Source organism: Varanus komodoensis, unplaced genomic scaffold (genome assembly GCF_004798865.1).
Source record: "Varanus komodoensis strain SLA01 unplaced genomic scaffold, ASM479886v1 scaffold17, whole genome shotgun sequence".
NCBI lineage: Eukaryota > Metazoa > Chordata > Lepidosauria > Squamata > Varanidae > Varanus > Varanus komodoensis.
In genome coordinates, this window is record NW_025335505.1 from 17,456,889 (window position 1) to 17,477,130 (window position 20,242).

Genomic DNA, 20,242 nt, shown 5'->3' on the forward strand with positions numbered 1-20,242 from the left:
GTTTCAAAGAGGCGGGCCCACCAAAGGGTTTTAAGGTCTGGGCAGGCTGCTCTTGCTGAGTGCGTGTTTCTGCATTTCTGGCCGGCACCGGGTTTCACGTGGCCACGCGGCGCTGCACAGGGTGAGTAGTGGTCCCAGCCGCAGCAGCGCCTTCCTGCGCCCGCTGCCAGTGCCGAGCGGGGGGCGAAGAGGGTGGTCTCCTGAGCTGCGGATTTGGGTTCTACCGGGATTTGGTCCCTGAGTGCCAAGCTGGCAAAGTTTCCCTTCCTTGTGGGCAGAGGGCGAGGAGGAGCCGTAAGAGATTGGCGTTTCTCTCCTCATCCCTTCTTCCTGTCCGGGCCTCCTTTTTAAAGCCTTAGTCTCCGTCCTGCCTTTCCCCAAGCCTTTCCCTAGCACGGACGGAATTAATAATGATTGCAGCGCTGATTTTGTGCAGGGGTTGTAGGTTTCGCTGCCACTGCCTCAGCCGCAGCAGCAGCTTCCGTGCTTGGCGATGGAGGCCCGCCCCAGTCCTCAGGGTGAGTAGGAGCAAAGCGGGGTGCTGTCTTCCTTTGTTGGGGGTTTCTCCCTGGAATGCTGAGTGTTTCCTTTACGCTTTGGTGCAGGGGTCTCAAACTCAACTTACCTGGGGGCCGCTGGAAGTAGAGTCTGGGTGAGGCTGGGCCGCATCAAGTATTCTACCACCCCGGTGGGTGCTGGGCCGCTCATCCGGAGGCCGGCCCGGGCGCTGCCACCCCTCCCCGTGCCCTGCCCATCCCGGCAATTGGCCCGCGGGCCACGAGTTTGAGACCCCTGCTTTGGTGCGTTTCTGCCCTTCCTGGGACTGGCGAGTCAGAGAAGCAAAAGCCAGGCCCTAACTCGCGGAGTGCCTTGGGGTACTATAACAAGTGGGTGTCCTTTCTTTCAACAGCAGCAACAAACCACAAAGTCAGTCGTGTTAACCACAAGTAAAATCTGCAATGATTCGTTTTATTAGGCCACTGGAAAGATCAGCAAAAGTGGGGAAGTTTTCAAGATCTTGAAATCTTCACCAAACAAGATGTTGTTAAAAAGTAGGCTGGGTTGTGGGGAACAGCGAAAGAAAAATTGCTATTTGATGGTGAAATCGCATTTGTGTGCAAGCTCTGGGTCCCATCCCCACTACAGGTGCACTTTCATCCTGCGTTCCTATCTCCGTGAAATTTCTGGCAGCTGGAGGTGCAGGAGACCAGAAAGCTTCTGAGAGTTGAGTAGTTGCAGAAAGGTAGTGATAGTACAAGTGGGTTGTCCCTGGAAAGCCACAGCCCAGTGCAGACTGTTCCATAAGTAAGAGGCACCAAAATACCAAAAGCAATGGGATGGGCTTCTTAAACACACTTGAAATGCTGATGGGGGGGGGGGGGGGAAGGCTGCAGTGTTGCTACATTCAGAAGCTTGGCACTTCAGAAGCACTTCTCCCTTGCTATTCACTTCAAATCAGCTGCTGCTAATTTTGATTTGGGAATTGTCATTCCACTCTGGTACTAGCACATAGTGATACTTTCTGCTCCTCATGGCAATTCTTTGTAACATTCTGTCCCCTCTCCTTGTTTTCAGGTTTATTTTCCTTCCCTCTTGGGATGCAGCCCTCTCCCCTACTTGTTTGTTGGAGCTGTGCTAGCATTTTCAGTGTCAGTTGCACCTCTTCAATTATTTTGTGCTTAGAATGATTGCAGAATGCCAGATCAAACCTTGCTGGTGAGATCAAATAATATCCTCCTCCTGTACCTGCCACACAAGTTGAGCCTGCTTTCTCTGTAAACTGTATATATTTTTCAATAAGAAGAAATGATCTCTATTAGTGTACTAATAAATAATGACAAATAAGCCAGCAAGAACCATCACAAAAACATACAGGCACCAGCATTAGTGTCATCATTATTAGAAACAATAATGTTAGAGACTCTGCTGATAGAACTGCCTTTAGTGCTTCTCTAAAAGTAAGCAGTGATGGGGCCAGGTGTAACTCTTGAGAGGCTGTTCCAAATTCTGCAACCAGAAAGGGTCCAGCCTTGTTTATTAGGCTGAATAAAGACCTGTGGCTTCAGAGCAGATTGAGTACTGGGCAAATTCATTTGGGGTGACATGATTTCATAAAGAACCATGCCCCCGCCCCCAAAAAAAAGCTTTGCCATGAACACTTTTCTCCCTTTCAGTTACTTTTATTACCCACTGCATTAAATTGGCTGTGGACCTGCTTAATGTGGTAGGTTACACTAAAGATATATAAAGCCAGCCTCATATTCTTACTCCTTGGTAGGAGTCCAGGGCATGCACAAGTGTTGCAGACTTGCTGCCAAAAAGGTCTTCCTTGTGAAAAATGCAAAAGCAAACAGTATATTCTCTGACTTGTCACCATTTCATTTTGGGGTGTTCCATGTCACTTTCCATGCCCGGAAGCCACTAGAAGGAGGATGTAGAAAACTTGCCAGGTGCTGAAGACACCTGGTCAGCACTCTCAAACAGCTCGGAGAAGAGATTGTTTTTCATAGGGAGATGGTTTTTCATGGCGCACCGTTTGATTGGGCCCTGAATCTGACAAAAGAAGACCACAGCATATATTAAGGCTATCCATTGTTGCTAGTCCTGATGGCTGTATGCTGCCTCCAGTATTGGAGGCAGTATGCTAGGGAGCACATATAGGAAAGCACTGCTGCAGTCATATTTTTTATTTTTTATTTATTTATTGATTTATATCCTGCCTTTTTCCTACAAAGGGCTCAAGGCAGCTTACATCTCCTCCTCCATCTGATCCCCACAACAACAACAACAACCCTGTGAGGTAGGTTGGGCCGAGAGTCTGTGACTGGCCCAAAGTCACCCAGTTGGCTCCATGGCTGAGCGGGGACTCGAACCCAGATCGTCTGAGTCCCAGGCCCATGCTCTTAACCACTACACCACACTGGCTCATATCTTGCTTGTGGGTTTCCCATGAGCAGTAGACACACTGTATGAACAGAATCTTTCTCTCAGCCTAACGAGTTGAGGCTAACTCTTACAAGAATTTGTTACTGGGCCAAGCTTTGTTGCCTGGGAGAAGGCAAAATCCTTTCTCTTTCCCTTAAAGCTCTTTACTGATGTTTTCCAAAGCAGGCAGTAGGCTGCTACTGTATCACCAAGGCAGATGCATGGTTTCTTGTGGGATTCTACACATATTTAGCCACCTTGAGACTACAGTAGTAGGCAACATATAAATGAAAGTATAAATAAATTTAGAATCAAGGAGCTAGTTAGTAGTGCCACATTTCAGCATGTAATAGTGCAATATAAGTGCACACCACCTAATTTGCATGAACAGCAACTTTCTTTTGCTTATATAGCAGAATATTAATGGTGAAATGGGGCATTTGAGTTTTGATGAGCACATCTCAACTTGGAAGTTTGCTCTTTACAGTTGTGCTGCTGGTTTTTGTTTTGTTTTTTTTGACAGTCTTGTTGCATGGTTCTGCTTCTGCAAGTGTGGCATACAGTGCAAAGGGCTGCATCTGGTGGGCCATATATTAAATCTGCATCACTTCCTGAAAAGCTTTAGGAGGATGCAATTCTATGCATGGGGCAAGGCAAAATCCTTTCTTTCCCTTGAAGCTCTTCACTGATGTTTTCCAAAGCAGGCAATAGGTTGCTAGTGCATCACCAAAGCAGGAAGAAGTAGTACTGCAACTCCCAACATTCTGGTAATGCTGGGAATTGCAGCTCCTTTTTTTCTGTCAGAAAAATCTGTAGAATTGCATTGTTCAGCATTTTAAATGAACAGCGTACATGGCTTTGATGACTTTGCATTTGCCTATGCTTTGACCTATGGAATGATTCAAACAGATCTGTCTTGCTTAAGAGGTTCTCATGACTTGCTTTAATCTGTGCCTCTGCAGTTTTTTTTTAAAGGCAGATAAAAGCTGTCAGCTGAGGCTGTAGTCTGTTGAAAGCTCTGATGTTTACATCTCATTTCTTTACTTTCTTTCACATCCACTGTTTAGATTTTTCAGCTGCACTCTTCCAATTGGAACATGTCATCAGTTCTTGAGACCCTCTTTGAGTATGTTGATAAACACCAGGACCTATATGTTGAGGTAAGTGGTATGCCCTGCATTGGTGTTAAATTGGGAGCAGAATGACTTTTTCAGCCCAAGGGCCAAATTGCGAACTGAGAAAGATTGCACTGGGGGCCACATTGCATCTGTGGACAGAGCTAAAGCCAGAGTCAATGCAGCCAAATGCAAGCAATCCCTGTTTAAGCTCACTCAGAATCAAGTGGGTAGAGTTGCTGCATGTCTGCACAGAAGTAAGCCAGACTGTTTTATTCAGCACTTTCAAATAGCATCCCAAATACTGAGCTTATATGCCTGATCACAAAGCAGGCAGGTTTTCTGGCTGCCAAAGACACACCTTAATTCTGTGTAGTAGGTCTCCAGGCAGTAGAAGGCACAGCTCAAAATCTTTCGTGACTCTTTTGTGTGAATGAGGATGAATTGTTTTTAAATACCCTCGATCTGTGAACGAGGCAACAGTTTGCCAACCACACGGGTTTGCTTCACATTCAACCTGCAAGCAGGAAGTTACCCATCCTTAGTTTCCATCCAACCTTTTAACAGCAAAGACTATCAGGAACGCTGAGCTGTAACATTCATTCTCAAGAAGAATGAATCTAAAAAAAAGGTTTCAAAAGAGTAGTTAGCTTTTTTTGGTTGATGAATCACAGGAAGAGTAGTTCTACCTGTCCTGATATACATGCTAAAGAGAGAGATTTTATTTTACTAGCTTGGACGCTTCTGCAAATAAAAGCTTTCCATCTCTCTGACTATGCACTGTGCTGTGATTTACTGGGCTGGTGTGGATGCAACAGTATAGTCTCAGGGTTAAGAGACCAGGCACATGCTATAGGATCACAAGAGCCTTCTTATTGTATGCCTCAAAAGCTTTATGATGCAATCCCAAACATGTGACAAGGTAAAATCCTTTCTCTTTCCCTTGAAGTTCTTCATCAGTGTTTTTCAAAGCAGGCAGTCAGTTGGTAGTGCATCACCAAAATGGGAAGAAGTCCTACAAGCTATGCTGGCTGGGGAATGTGGGAATTGCAGATCTTTTTATTTTTCCTTTTCTGTCAGAACTTCTGTAGGGTTGCATTGTTCAGGACTGAGGGTGCAGTCCTATGCTGGTTGGGGAATGCTGGGATTTGTGGGAGTTTGCCTGTTTAAACATGCATAGGATTGCAACACCATCCTTGACCTCCGTGATGCTAAACTAGGTATTCAGACATTTGGCCTGTAAGGCCCAAGGGAAGCTTGGATAGAGATGGAACATGTCCAGTGGATACTTTCCTTGTAGGAGGAAAGGGAAATTCCTGCCTCAGAACAGGCAGTGATGATAAGAGGGTTTGGGAATAAATAATATCACGTATCCTAGTTACTTCAGTAAAGTCTTTCAGATGGCAAGTGGGAGGTCACATGACTGAATGTTCCTCTGCAGAAAATAGTAAATGGTTATTCCAGCACATAGATGACTATTAGATTGAAGAGAAGGGTTCTGTCTTTATTCCTCACCGACATGCTGGTATTCTATAGGATGGAGTGCTTGTTCTGATTTTTGGCATGGAAGAGCATTGATTCAGCCCTCAGCAGTGATATAAAGTGGTGCATTCTAGATAGCATCTAACTGAACAATTGGATGGTTGGTGAAATGCACGGGATAGTCAGGTTTTGCAGTTACACCCAAAGATAGATTGCATTTCCTGAGTTGGAAAATCACTTTACTGGCAGAATGGAAGCTAGCTATGACTTGGGCTTGGCCTCAAGACACAATTCATGTGGTGACTGTCATAAGTCTTTTCTTTATTCTTGCAAAACAAGAGGGTTGACTATCTCTGTAGGCAACAGATGAGCAATTTTTCTTGCACAGAAGACCAACTTGTAGGCCAAAACTTATGGAGAGTTTGCCCATCCATATTCTAGAAGAATAATTGCTATGATAGTCAGTCTACCTTGAACAGAGACAACCTGTGAGTACTTCAAGTGAAACAAAGGCTATGAACATGGAAGAACAGTGCTGGTTTGGGTAAAGAGATGTTATTTGGTCTGTGACCAAGACCAAACTGAAAGAGGAAAACTAGATTATTTTATATTGTTATTTTTTACATTTTAACTTAATGTTTGTATTCTACAAACATTTTAATTTAATGTTGTAATTTAATGTTTGTATATTTTTTAACTTAATGTTGTAAGCCGCCCCGAGGCTTCGGTGAATGGGGCGGCATAAAAATGTTTTAATAAATAAATAAAATTCTTATCTGTTGCAATAATGGTGCAACGGATTTCATCTTGACCTAAAAGTGAATAGGTTTTCTTGATACCAAAAAGTTGGAAAAACTCCCGAGCACCAATGCAACACACTCTTCAAGATAATATAAACATTAGCTTTCTCTTCAGAATATTTAAAATTTGCCCTTTTCAGTGTCTTTCTAAAAACAGCCGAACAAAGTGAAGCCACACAATAAATATTTCCTTTCCTTCTTCATCTACACCCATGTCTTTTTCCTCAACTTCTTGAATGTAGCGGCTGGCCCAGTGGGTGGCAATACAGAGCGTGTCAGCATGGGCAGAGAAGAGAGGAGAAGTCAAGCGTATGATGGAAGTTGCTGCCAAGGATATTGAACGGCTCGGGGGGACTGCTGAGCTAAAGGACATTGGGAAACAGAAGGTAGGAAGTTTTGTGTTTATCAAGAGAGCTGGGAAACAGTTTTAGCTGCAAAGAGAAGTGTTTTTTTTAAAACTAGATTCATTAATGCATATGTTTTAGAGAAAACATCTTCCTTCTGTTTGATGACCAGAGATGATCGCTGCTGTCACATTGTCCTGGGACTTATGCTACTGTTTTTGAATAGATAGCTTAACAACACTCAAGATAAAACTGCTAGTGCTGTTCTAAACACGTTGAGGAAACTGGACAAAAAGATGGCAAGTCGAGAGAGACCTCCACTACCACTGTCTTCTACTTGTCGCTTCCCTCCATTAGTCCTTAGCTGTCATATGCAGGATACCGAGTAGTGACATTGGTTACTAAATGTATACAAATTTCAAGGCAAAGCACTAAAACTAAGGGGGGAACTGCAAATTTTATGGGAGACTACAATGGAAGAATCATGCAGCTTTTCATAGCTTTGGACTTTCACTTTTATGTTTGAAAATTACTAATTTGGAGGTCATCTAGTCCAAACTTCTGCTCAATGCAGGATCTACCATTTGGGAAGTAACCACAGAATCTCTAACAGATGACCATTCACTTCCATACTGCCTGCAAAGTCCTGTTCAACTGCTGAACAGTGCTGGTTGTTAGAAAGTTGCTTCTCGTGTTTAGCCAAAAATGGCTTCTCTACAGTTTCTACCCAGTGGTTCTAGTTCTGCCCTCTGGAGCAACAGTGAAAAAAATTTGCTCTGTCTTCTGTGCAACAGCCCTTCCAATATTGGAAGGCAGCTATCATGCGTACTCTCTCTGCCCTAGCCCTCTTTTTGAACTTTTGGTTTATACCATTTTGCAGTAAAATGCATTGTGCTCACAGAAAAGTCCCCTCAAAATACCTTGCATTGACATTAGCGTTTCTAATTTCAGCTGCCTGATGGTACAGAGATTCCTTTACCTCCAATAATTCTGGGCAAACTTGGCTCGGATCCTCACAAGAAGACTGTTTGTGTCTATGGACATCTGGATGTACAGCCTGCAGCACTAGAGGATGGCTGGGACAGTGAACCTTTTACCTTGGTAGAAAGAGATGGTAAGACATACAGAGGCCTGCCTTAGGCTTCTCAATTGCTAACCATTGAGGTAATATGTCTAAACTGGTCTCCTTAGAGTCAGCCTTGAGAAGGCTGGTTACATGCAGCCTCCCTAGTCTTTTAGGCCATCTTCAGCACTATTGATTTACTGCTGAAATTTGGCACAGGAGTAAAAAAAAAAGAGCTGCTTTTCCCTTGTTTTAAAGCTAATAAGCAGTGGCTTGCAAAAGAACCAAAATAAGGTGATGCTGATAGTAGGTTCAGTGCAAAGACCAGCTTAGTGCACAAGCTTAGTAACCACAGAGGGTTCTGTACAGTTGGAAAAGAAAAAAAGGAAACCCAGCAATAGGATGGAATATTGTTGGCATGGTTGGCTGACCAGCACCCTGAACTGGCGTGATGCACTGAAGCCTTCTTTCCTTCTTACAGTGCTGCTTTCAGCAATGCTACAGTGCAGAAAATGCTGCCGCCCTTGTTTTTTCTTCTGCTGACTCAGTCTGTCAATCACCAGAGTGGAAATGACTTCCTTTACAGTTGTAGATAAGCATGTGACTTGGATGCAGAAAGCTGATGACTGAGCTAAAGCGGCCTTCACAAACTGTGATTCTGTACATTGTACAGCTGCCAGCTGAGTTTCTTTATTCTTAAACAAGCACACACCCCTTTGCAGAATCTTTAAGATTTTTTTCACGTGAGCCATGGAAGTCTTTCATTACAAGATCTCTTCCATGTCTCCGTTTAACTGTGCTCCAGTTAGATGCGACCAGTCTGTGCCTGCCAGGGATCCATAGCAAAGGTGAGGGGTTAGTGCTTGGAGACAAAACATGAACCTAGGCCGCATGCAGTATTTATTCCTTAGCACACTCTCCACTCAGGTTGTGTCTTCCTGGCTGGCTAAACCTGTAGGCCCAGCTGAGGCAACCTGTTTGAAATAAAGGCCTGGTGTGTGTGCGTGTGAGAGACGCCACAAGAGCAAGTTCTGCTTGTCTGTCTAGCTTTAGTTTAGTTTTTTTATTTTCTGGCTGCAGACCAAGAAGATTAAAAAAAACCAGATTAAAATAGCAGTAGAAAAAATTAAAACACAATTAAAAGAAGTACAGCTTGCACAATGTTTTCATGTAAACAGGTCACCACATTTTTCCTAATCTGTATGGCAGTTATAAACAGTTTGGCACCATTTCCAGTAACATAAGAAGATACATCCTTTATACACATAGATACCAGATGGATCTTTATTCCCATAAAGATATTTTATTAATAGTTTAACCAGTTTCTCTCTGCATTTCCTATAGAAGCTGCAATATAAGAACAGGTTCCACTGTTGCTACTGCTACAGTACCACAAGAACATTTCCATCTCATCGGTTGTGCTAGGCTCATTCAAATTGGCCGTGCAATGCAGCTTACACTGCCTTTGTCAATCCTGCAGTTATTCCTATGAAGCATGCACATGGCCAGTGAGCTGACCCTGGCATGTCCTGTGGCCAGAGCAGGCATTACTTTAGCTCCAATGGGTGGTTGCAAACAGCACCAGGTGCTCCTGGATGACATGGATATCTGGATTGATTTCAGTCAGGGTTCAGTCTGGGTTTTGGCCCAGAAACAGAAGCATGGTCATCCTGTGCAGTGCCTTATGTAAGGACTGAAATGGGGGAATTTTACTGTATTGATACTCCTGGATCTCTTGGCAGCTTTTGGTTCAATTGACCATGGTATCCTTCTGGGAAGATAATCCAAGCTGGGAATGGCGAGTGTGTCATTGGAGTGGCTTTTCTCCTACTTGTTTGAGAGATGCTGCTTGGCCCTCCAGGTTTTCCATCATGGGGCTCTGCAGGGCTCAGTTCTCTTTCCCATACTATTTAATATCTTTATGAACAGGATCCTGGTGATACACAGCTCTGTTTCCCCTTGGTTTCATCTGGGGAGGCTGTGAATATGCTAGACTGGTGTCTGGCTGTGGCAATGGAAGAGATGAAGGCTAACATATTGCAGAAAAGACAAGACTGGGGTGCTCTTAGTGGGTGCTTTTCTGACCAGATGTTTGGTGCTCATCCTGTTCTAGATGGGATTGTGCCACCCCTGGAAGAACAGGTTCATAGCTTGAGGAGTCTGCTGAGGCCATTTTTGTCTCTTAAATGTTCAGGCCAGCTCAGTGATGCAGTGTGCCTTCTAACTGTGGTCTTAACACTTCTAGAAGATGTCAGCTTGCGTAAGGCTGCCCTAGATGAGGTCACCTTGTATTCAATAGGTGGCTTTGTTGTGTGTGCTCATTGCTTGGCTTTTTAAAGCTTGGAGACTCACAGCAGAATCTGCGCACAGACGTCATGGGCAAGTGTTTTATATGAGGGGGGTATAAAAACTGTCTGCAGCCAGTTTCACAGTGTGTTCACACTGTCACAGTGTTCATACTCTTTGCAGCCAAGGTGGATGGTTCCTTCACATGGAAAGATGATCATTAGATGCTGCTTTCATCAAGAGAAACATGCATGTTTGGAACGGAGCATCTACAATGGAGAAAATGTCATTATTGGTATCATAGGAGAAGATTGTTTTGTTTTATAAAACTAAAGTCAACCTGTCGAAATGTAAAGAATGTTACCTGTTTTACATACACCAGTTTGGTAAGCTGGCTACATATCCAACACTGTCACTGCTCCTCTCCGATTATTCTTACTTTAGGAAAACTTTATGGCCGTGGGTCAACAGATGACAAAGGTCCTGTGCTTGCCTGGCTGAATGCCCTGGAAGCTTATCAAAAAACAAATCAGGTAGAATTCTTTTACATTTGCTTTGCTAGTAAAAGATTAAACGCTTGCCCTTTGTATTAAACCACAGTAGTTTAATAGTTTACAGTTATCAGTAAAGATAAAAATTGAACCTGCTGAATTTGAAATTAAATCAGGGCGTGGGAGAGAGCACACCTACATAGTTGGCTGTTTGCTGGTTTTGATGCTTGGCTGTAATGCTTTGCTCTTTACCCAAGACATTCTGCTCCCTAGAGCTGTAACTGGGCACGCTCTTCAGGCTACTTGCATAGCTTGGACTTTTTGGTTCTTTCCTAGACTTAATTGTTACTTACGAAGTGTCAAGCATTTCCTTGGTGCTGTACAAAGATAAATAAGTGAGGCAGGCTTTATCCTCAGGCTTAATATCCAAATGCAAGACACAGGAGGACAAAGTCTGGAGAAGGAAGAGAAGAAGGCAGTGCACTTGGTCCTAGTTGAGGCAATGGTGTTCAGCCTGGTGGAATTATTATTATTATTATTATTGCATAGTATTACTATCCCACCTTTTTTCTTCCTGTGAGGAACCTAAGGCAGAATGGCTACAAATGCCATATAATGCTAGACTATTGAAGTTCAGAGCCAGAGGAGGTGGCAGCTATCATCTAATCCCATATCTGAGCAACACAGTGTGCCAAGGGAATATTTTGCCTTTGTTTACTGTGTTGCATACCAAGAGTGTTAACCCTCAGGACCACAGGCCAAGTGCAGCTCCCAAAATGGCCTTCTAGCCTCCCCAAACAGCCCCAGTCCTTCCCCCTGATCATCCATTACTTGATAGCTCCGCTTTTGCAAAGTTGTGAAAGTCTGAAATGTCTCTCCTCGGGCTTGGTTACTAGCAGTAAATGCTTTAGGTTTTAAAAAGGCAATTGTTCTTGGCATTTTGGCCCTGCTCCTTTGGCCTTCTGCCTTGCCCAGCTCTAGAATGCATCCCCTGCGGTTAATTCTTGGACTGAAAGAAGTTCTGCACCTCTGCTGTCTACTATGCCATTTATATGAACATTGAAATGGTGAAGTGGGGATAGGGGAACATGAGCCTCACCTTCTCTGATCTCCTGCCTCCTGGTTTCACCTCCATCTCCTCAGTGGGAGAAATGCAAAGGATAAAAGTCCGCCTGTCCCACCCAACCGACCGGTGTAGATTGGAAACCCTCTTACAAGAATCATGCAGCTGAAGGGGACTGCACTGAGGGAGATGAGCTGAAGCCACTCTTGGCTGAAGGGGAGGATGAAAACACTTTCACATGATTACTGGCTTTGTTCATGTTTTAACATCTAGCAGCAGTAGTCTGGTTTGGCCCCAAGAAGTGGTGTGCGGAATAGCCTTTGCTGCTGCCCTCTTGACATAATGCTGCTTCATTTTTCTCCTTGTAGGAAATCCCGGTTAATGTCAAGTTTTGCCTGGAAGGTATGGAGGAGTCTGGCTCCGAAGGCCTTGATGAGTTAATTTTTGCACAAAAAGATGCTTTCTTCAAAGGGGTTGACTATGTTTGTATCTCTGATAACTATTGGCTGGGCAAGAAGAAGCCTTGCATCACCTATGGCCTCAGGGGCATCTGCTATTATTTCATAGAGGTAAAGAACCCAAGAGAAAATACTCTTGTGGAAGAAGCTACAACAGTTGGTGTGAGCTTTTCACTGTAGGAGTGTAGACTTGGGTATTAATTTTCATTGAAGCTGCTTTTAAGTTCCAGCATGGTGTTTGCCTGGCACAAAGAGGAGACTGCTGACGCTGACCGAATGTGAAATCTAGCATAGCTTTAGATTTATTTCTTTACTTTATAGATTTACTTATAGCATGTGGATTCTTAAAATTATTTGCCTAATGCCAAGCATGTACATCTCTAATTCCATCTGTCAGGCTTTAAGAATTATGCCCCCCTTTTATGGCTGCCTTAGGAGCAACCTTTCTTTCTGTTAGGAGCTGCATATGCCAGTAAAAGCCAAAAGTACAAAGACTACCTGTTTTCTCTCTACTCCTGTCCCCTACCTTTTCCCTTTCTTTCTTCCCACCAGTAGGCAGGGTGTTCTTACAAGAGTTTAAACTGATCACTTGCAGAGGGCTTTGAAATTTGGTTGAGGACTACATGGAATTTGGGTCAAGAACACTGGAGGTCCTAAGATTGGAGAGCACCAGTCTTGTCCTTGATTTAGTTATAATGATGATAGAAATGCACAGCTATTGTATAAGCTAAAAAGCAAGGTACATCCCTACAAAAATTGTAGGCCTGTTTTTGATGGACACAGCAGTCACCTATCAGTAACATAGCCAGCAGCTAACATGCAGGAGAAGATCATCAGAAAACTGTCTTTTGTTCTAAATTAACATTAAGTCATATGGTAAAAAGAAAATCCTTTAGTAGATAAGGGTAAAACTCTGTTGTAATACTCATTTTGAATGCTTGGGGCAGTATCCAACCAGGTGCCAAGCCCCTGTCAATTTCACTGCACCTTTGCAACGTCTCTTCTTCAAGTGAGACTCACCGCTCATGCAACCAAGTTTTGGTGCTTCTGAGAGCACCTGGGAAAGAGTAGAAATGCTTGTTTCTGCACAAGTGAAGGAATGAACGTTTCCATTCATTCCAGGACTTCCTATAGGAAGCATGACATCTCCACTGAGAATCAGTCGGTCCTGTTTGCACACTGGGATTGCTGGGAGAGTCAGCTCATGCAGCGACCCTTTTGCATCCTGCCCCACATTCTTTGCAAGGTCAAATTCATTTTTGTAGGGCTTTGAACATAGTCGATCTTGTAGAAAAATAGTAGATCTTGCTGAAACAGAAATGCCATTAAATAATTTGTGAGTACGTGTAAATATTGTGAACTGAAGCATTTGCTAAATGGCTCAACTCTGCCATTGACAGTGGTGCAATGATTCACTTCTTGGTGACATGAATGGCTACTCAGAAACTCTGAGAGCGGGAAATCATCGAATGTGTACGACAGCCTCAGAGAGTGTTTGTTTGCTTTACTATACAGGTGGAATGCAGTGACAAAGACCTTCACTCTGGCGTATATGGTGGCTCAGTGCATGAAGCTATGACAGACCTCATTGCTTTGATGGGTAAGAACTTTACTTTCCTAGCTCTGCAGTTAAACAGAATTGGGAATACTCTAGAAACTGCAGGTGAAATAGTGACATGTTCATAGCTCAAAGACCTTTTCATTGAAAAACCACTCCAGACCCACCCTAAAAGCTTTAATAGTGTCAAGGTTCACAACCGATGGACTAGGCAGAGTCTTAATGAGAGAGCAAAGATCTATTTGTAAGGCAAAGGTTAACGTAACTATGTGCATCTAGACGGTATCTTCAAGGCACAATCACAAGTTTCTTCTTGGCTGTGTGAATATTGCTTCTGCTTCTGCTGAAGCGATAAGTTGAATCCTCCCTGTCTGACCTCTGGATGCTACTCCAGATGATGACAAAACAAGATGCTCACACAACACAATAGCGATCAGTCACGGTGAGTTGTCACGCTGTGTGAATCCAGCACAATTTTTGCAGGGTAGCTTATATTTTGCAAACGAGCCTCCAAAAGAATCCATGTTTTAGAGTAGGTGATACCCATGGGGGCTTTTTCTGCTGTCCAAACCTGACAGTCATTTTATTGTAGGTTGCCAAGGAATGGCTCGTGAGCGGCCTGGCAGAGCAGCAAAGCTCCATGATGCTCCTTGCAATTTCAATCATGTTGCCACAACCCCACTTCATCCCTTCTCAGCCCTCCTGACCCGTGTCCTTGCAGCAACAAATGTCAAGATGCTAGCAAGAGAGAGAGGTGACAAGCAGGAAGTGAGGGAAGGTGCTTTGCAAGCAGATGGCCTTCCTTCAGTGTAAAGGAAAGCAGCCTTTAAAAAGGCAAGCTCTGAAATGGAGGGTGAAATTGACTAGGATGGTATCAAGAGAGGGATCTCAGCATGCTGAGCTAAATATTCAGGAGGCCGTCTTGCATTCTTGTGCAGCAGTGAAATTACTGGGGGAGGGGGGAGGCTGGCAGACATGTTCCTCTGTTTGTGAGGGCCCTGAGCATTAGTGCCATTTGGCAGCCTGATGCGGAAGAGGGGGAGTTTCCATTTCCAGTGGCCTAGTTGCAAAAGGGTATTGAAAACAACAGAGTTCTTTTTCAGAGATCCCTGGGATATGTACCAGACCCAGCAGTGGAAATGTGGGGTGGAAACCAAGCCACAGCAAGCATAAACATCTGTAGGAAGTTCCCTGGGTTGTTCGACAAAAGAACAAGCCATTCTGTGTTACTAGCAAGGTAGCTTTGTGATGTGAGAACTGGCCCATTGGCAGCGAAGTAGCCATTTCACCACAAGAGTGGATTGTTTATGGAAAAACTGGGTGGATACTTATGCAATCCCTGTGTATCAACAGGTAGCTTAAGTGGCTCTGGCAAGACGCTGAGCCTTTGCAGTTACCCTTTCCTAACCATGCTGTTCTCAGGGACTGCATGTGCTTGCCTAGGTTTGTAAGAAAGCTCAGCTTTAGGGAGTAGCTGCTGATGTTTTTGTCCCCAGCTCCCCATAAGTAGCATGGGACTGGTAATGCGTCCTGCAACAGCTGATCAAATTCAAGGTAGTCTACATAGTATATTCCTACAGTACCCCTTCTTAATCCAAATGTGTTTATAGAGTCACTTGGATTGAAAAGGGATGTGCTTTGCTTCAGAACCGAAAGACATGTCAGCACATAGCAAAACTCTCAATGCCTGTTGCCTATACACTTGCAGCATGTTGTACTTTGAGGAACGGGAAGTGGTACATGTGTGTTTTATTTGGTTCAGCATTGGAGGGAGCCAGCTTTGTGTCTAGCTTTTAAACTCGGAGGGGCAACTCAGAATTGCTAGCATACTATTGATGTCACAACTGGAGAAATTAAGAATATATCCAGTATATTAGGCAGGCAGTGGAGCGCTCAGAGGATTGTTGGCACCGTGTTCAGTCTGGGTTAACCACAACGATCCCACTGTGTAAACTGGCTGCGAGACAGTTAGCAGGTAGCCAAGGAAAACATCACTGCTGGAGCTGTTTGTACTGGAGGTTTGTTTGTTCGTATGTTTTTAAAGTTGCTGATATTCTTAAAACCTCCTGAGAAGCAGGATATTGGCTCTGCTTCTCTCGGCACTTCAGGAGTAGCAATTCTTCACTTTTTGCTGCCTTCCCTGGGCTGCCATTTTAATACAACTGATAATGGTGTAACACCAACGCAGGAGGTTTGTGCATAGCACTACTTGGATTGTGTGATTTCTGGTTTCTTTGCCTGTCTCTACTATTACATGCCTTTTTTTCCCTTGCAGGTTCCTTAGTGGATAAGAAAGGGAAAATCCTCATCCCTGGCATTTATGATTCAGTGGCTCCTGTCACAAGTGAGGAGCATCAACTCTATGACAAAATTGATTTTGATATGGGGGAGTATGCGAAGGATGTGGGAACCACCCGATTGCTGCACGGTACCAAGGTATTCATTTTATATGATAGCTGATGTAGTGTTCCAGGACTCACTGGTGTTCAAAAAATCATGAAATATCCAGTAGTTCAAGGGAAAATAGCATTTTTAAAAATAGTTCCCTCCCTCCCAGGACTTTTTTTCTGTGCAATTTGGTTATTCATCACAAACTTACTTGGAAGAAAGTCCTATAGTAATCACTGAGGCTGTTAAGCACTGTTAAGTTTTGATTCTTTTGTGTCCATCGCCAAAGCAGAGTGGAAACTTTTGGTTTGGCCTTTGGAGAAAACACCTGAGCTTTTGCAAGTTTTGCTATGTAGTTTGCGATATCATTGACTAATCACAACAACCAATTTCAGTGTAAGTAAATGGTGCTGAAATGCTAATTGCTATTTCAAGTCAGCTCTAGCAGATGGTAGTTGCCATATTTGTGCCAAAGAACAAGGGGGTACAAAGTAGGGCAAATGATTCTCATTAATACAGATTGATGGAGGGTGATCAGGTTTCCGTGCTTGAGTGGTTACATGCTCCTCCACTGCCAGACTTGACCTGATAAATTTATAGATTTTTCTACACATCATTCTGGCTGTAGGATGAAGACTTGTGACTGACTATGGAATGCAATAAGCGCTCCTCTTTTTGTCCCTTTTATAGAAAGATATACTGATGCATAGGTGGCGATACCCATCCTTATCCCTCCATGGAATAGAAGGCGCTTTTTCTGGCTCGGGTGCTAAAACTGTGATTCCCCGGAAAGTGATTGGCAAATTTTCAATCCGGCTGGTACCAGACATGATTCCTGAAGTAGTGACAAAGCAGGTATGTGGCAGAGGCAAGAAGGCAGTTCAAAGAACTGGCCATCACTTGCAGTGTTAGTGTCTTGGGTCAGCCTAAGACAGGTGGCTGCGTGCCTTGCATGACCTTTAAAAAAGCAACAGGAGGAGAAAGGAAATAGAAAGAAGCAGAAATGAGTAATATATAGCATAAAAAATAAAGATGGGTTCTGGTAGCAGATTTGCATTACCGATTGGCTATGGGAACATAAGAAGCTGCCTTTCAAAAGGTCAGGCTATTTGTCTGTCTAACCCGGTATTTTCTGCTCTTAGGTGGCAGGAGATTTCCTGGGTCTAGGGGGAAAGGTGGGGGGGGGTCCTTCACCTCACCTGCTCCCTGATCCATCAACAGATAGCATGAAGGTGTTGGTACAATCTTAGTGGCAGTTATCCTTCTCACATAATTGCTCTCTAGTGGCTACAGTTCAAATGAGAAACATCTAATATGGCCACTGGCTTACCATTATTTCTTGTCTTGCTACTAACCATTTGAGCCTAATCACCATTTCATCTGTGCACCAATGTAATGGTAGTGCAGCTGCTTAGAAGTGGCTTGAGATTTTCTAGTAAGGAAACTGATGCATAATCTCTTTAAGAGACTCTTGAAAGTTATTTATTTCTCTTAACACACTATAGAATGGTCATCCTCAGTACTCCAGTATTTTTATTTGCAGTTGTTTGGGGTTTGTTTGTTTTTTGGTAGGGCAGAATTCATTTTGATTTATGTATTTATTTATGTAACAATGCTGTTAGAACAATTGTGCTGCTGCATTCTTGACCTGGAAAATAAAACTATGGAAAATTGGCTATGTCAATCAGGCAAAATGTCCATGAGATGAAGGAGCATCTATTAAATACCTGAATTGGTGGGTAGAAGGGAGAGATGGAATGGCCCTGCTCTGTGATATGAGAACTCCCATCCGATATTGCTGCCAGTTTTAAGTGGCTTCTGTAGGCTTGATGTGAGCAAGGATTAAAAAATCATCATTGCTATGCATATAATTGTTTCTGATCAATTGTTATAAAGAAATAATTGTTTCTTGCACTGTGTCGTTCCTCTGTGATAGTGGACTACATGCCTAATTTGCAGCTGAAACATTGTAGACACCCAATTCCAAGTTTTCTCCTGCACTAAAAAGGGTTGAGCTATATGATGTGGTAGGCCAAAGAAGGAATAAAACTCACATTTTGACCTAGATATTGATTCATGTATAAATAATAAGATATTCGTGTTCTAGCTCTGTCTTTTCCTTAATGTATTAACTAATTGGAGGTGGTTGTTGTTGAAGGTTCAAGATTACTTGTCCAGTAAGTTTGCCGAGCTGCACAGTCCCAATAAGTTTAAAGTCTACCTAGGCCACGGTGGCAAACCTTGGGTGTCAGATTTCAATCATCCTCACTACATGGCTGGCAGAAGAGCCATGAAAACAGGTCAGTAAGTCTCACATTCTCTGCTTGCGATCATGATTAGTAAGGACCAAGAAGAAGAGGCCTACTCCATTCAAATGCACTAGCAAACACTGTTCTTAGAGTGAAATGGGTATCTCTTGTTATCAGAAGTGATCTTATCACACTTGAAAGACCAGGCTTGCCAGAAGTGATCTTATGTACCCAGCTCTGCTGAGGATAAAACAGCAGCTTTTCGCACAAAGCTAAAATTGGTTGTATGCATTCATGGACATTTACTTGAGGAGCGTTCGCCAGAGGAGAGAATGGGACGGATAGGTACTGTGCTGAACAATTGCCAGTCCACTTGCTGCTTTGAAAGTGTTGGTTGATGCATGGCATCGAAAGAGAGTATCATGTTGACTTTTCCCTTCCTCTTCCCCTAGTATTTGGTGTGGAGCCAGACTTGACAAGAGAGGGAGGAAGCATTCCCGTCACCTTGACCTTCCAAGAAGCAACAGGCAAGAACGTGATGCTCCTGCCTGTTGGATCTGCAGATGATGGGGCCCACTCTCAGAATGAGAAACTCAACAGGTAAGCAGAGCTGACAGTTGGCAGGGACGGAACTACCGCTTTGCACTCTTTCTCCCATCCCCTTTCTTCATTTCCTTCTTGATTACAATCTTCTTCCCTCCACCAGAACATTCCTTGCAGGACAAGAAAATAAATAGTCACCAGGATACGGTCCTGTTCCAAGGAGTGTCCCTGCCCTCTTGTTACCTTTCTGAAATGCAGCATGAAATTAGGAGCAGAAGGAGCAAAAGCTTTGCCATCCCTCTCCAACCCAGAGCCTGAGAGAAGAGGTGGGGGCAGACCGGCTTTCTCTGTGGCTCCACTTGCCCTGTTGTTGGATCTCCATCTGCCAAGCAGGTGCAGAAACACCACTCTGCCAGCTTACTCAGCTCTGAGCTGCAGGGGACTGACACATTTTGATCTGTGCCTAATAAGCATATGGGACAGAAGGCCCCTTTTGTGAAGTGTTCCTTCCTGATGGGGACAAGTGGGCAAGAATGCGCCTGCTCCGTGTTGCTGCCCGCAGGCGTGGAAATGCCATCGTGGACATACTCCATGGGATGGGTGAATCTGGACAAGGGCTGAAGTTCCAGATCAGGCTGGGCTGAGTGGGATTAAGTTATTCTCTGTTTCTCTCATTAATACTGGATGCTTCCTTCCCAGGTACAACTATATTCAAGGTGTCAAACTGTTGGGTGCATACCTCCACGAAGTTGCTCAGCTGAAGAACTGAACCTGAATCAATTTTGTGAATGGAGTTATTTTGTGATCAGAAAGTTCTTCAAAGTACTTGTGGACAACCTTAAAAACTGCACTATTTTTGTTCCCTCTTCTCCTTTCCAACTAACTGTTGTTGAGACACCTAATGAAAAAGATCCAGACCTTTTATGGAGCACTTTATGTAAAGGAACCTCTTTTTGAAGAAAACAAAAACAGAACAACTAGTCTGCACAGTTGCAAGCACTCCCACGGGATGTAACTTCCTAGTAAACCTGCCCACTGTTCCATACAAGATGGGGGAAGCCAGGGGGAGGAGTCTACCATGTTTCCATGATGTGGTGTGCATTTCTAGCAGCTGTTTCTGCCTATGCATCTGCTTCTTTAAGAGTCTGCCATTTCTCTCATTACATATTATGTAACCAGAATCTGAGGCAAATACCCATTGGAAGAAACTGTAATTGTCCCGGGTCAGACAAGTCAACCTTGGAAGGTTCCATATCAAGGTCAAGTGGGGTAGGATTTGGGGTTGGTAAAAGCACATGAACCCTCCTTTTCCCTAGGGGTCTTGCTGTGTCTCTTCAAACACCCGTGCCTGTTAGCATTCCCTGCACAATTTGGCAACATTAAATATTCCTGGTTATCAGTAACAAATTGGTATTTTTCTAAAGCATTCTTTTTGCTCCACGAGGAATGCTGCTAAATAAAAATAGCCCTGGCTTTA

General features: G+C 43.7%; 1 protein-coding gene across 3 annotated transcripts; it reads left to right on the top strand.

Moving 5' to 3' along the window:
• On the top strand, positions 1 to 20,242 carry CNDP2 (carnosine dipeptidase 2). 3 transcript variants are annotated; one of them, XM_044426502.1, is made up of 13 exons: positions 107 to 121; positions 1,576 to 1,716; positions 3,993 to 4,085; positions 6,565 to 6,708; positions 7,618 to 7,780; positions 10,460 to 10,548; positions 11,938 to 12,138; positions 13,543 to 13,627; positions 15,861 to 16,021; positions 16,664 to 16,828; positions 18,132 to 18,273; positions 18,675 to 18,822; positions 19,465 to 20,242. In XM_044426502.1, exons 2-13 carry the CDS (start codon positions 1,696 to 1,698, stop codon positions 19,532 to 19,534), a joined length of 1,482 nt encoding a protein of 493 aa, XP_044282437.1. In that variant the 5' UTR covers positions 107 to 121; positions 1,576 to 1,695; the 3' UTR covers positions 19,535 to 20,242. The 3 variants fall into 3 exon arrangements, with proteins under 3 accessions (XP_044282438.1, XP_044282437.1, XP_044282436.1); XM_044426503.1 differs by lacking the exon at positions 1,576 to 1,716 and having other exon boundaries at positions 1 to 121; XM_044426501.1 differs by lacking the exons at positions 107 to 121; positions 1,576 to 1,716 and adding an exon at positions 366 to 518.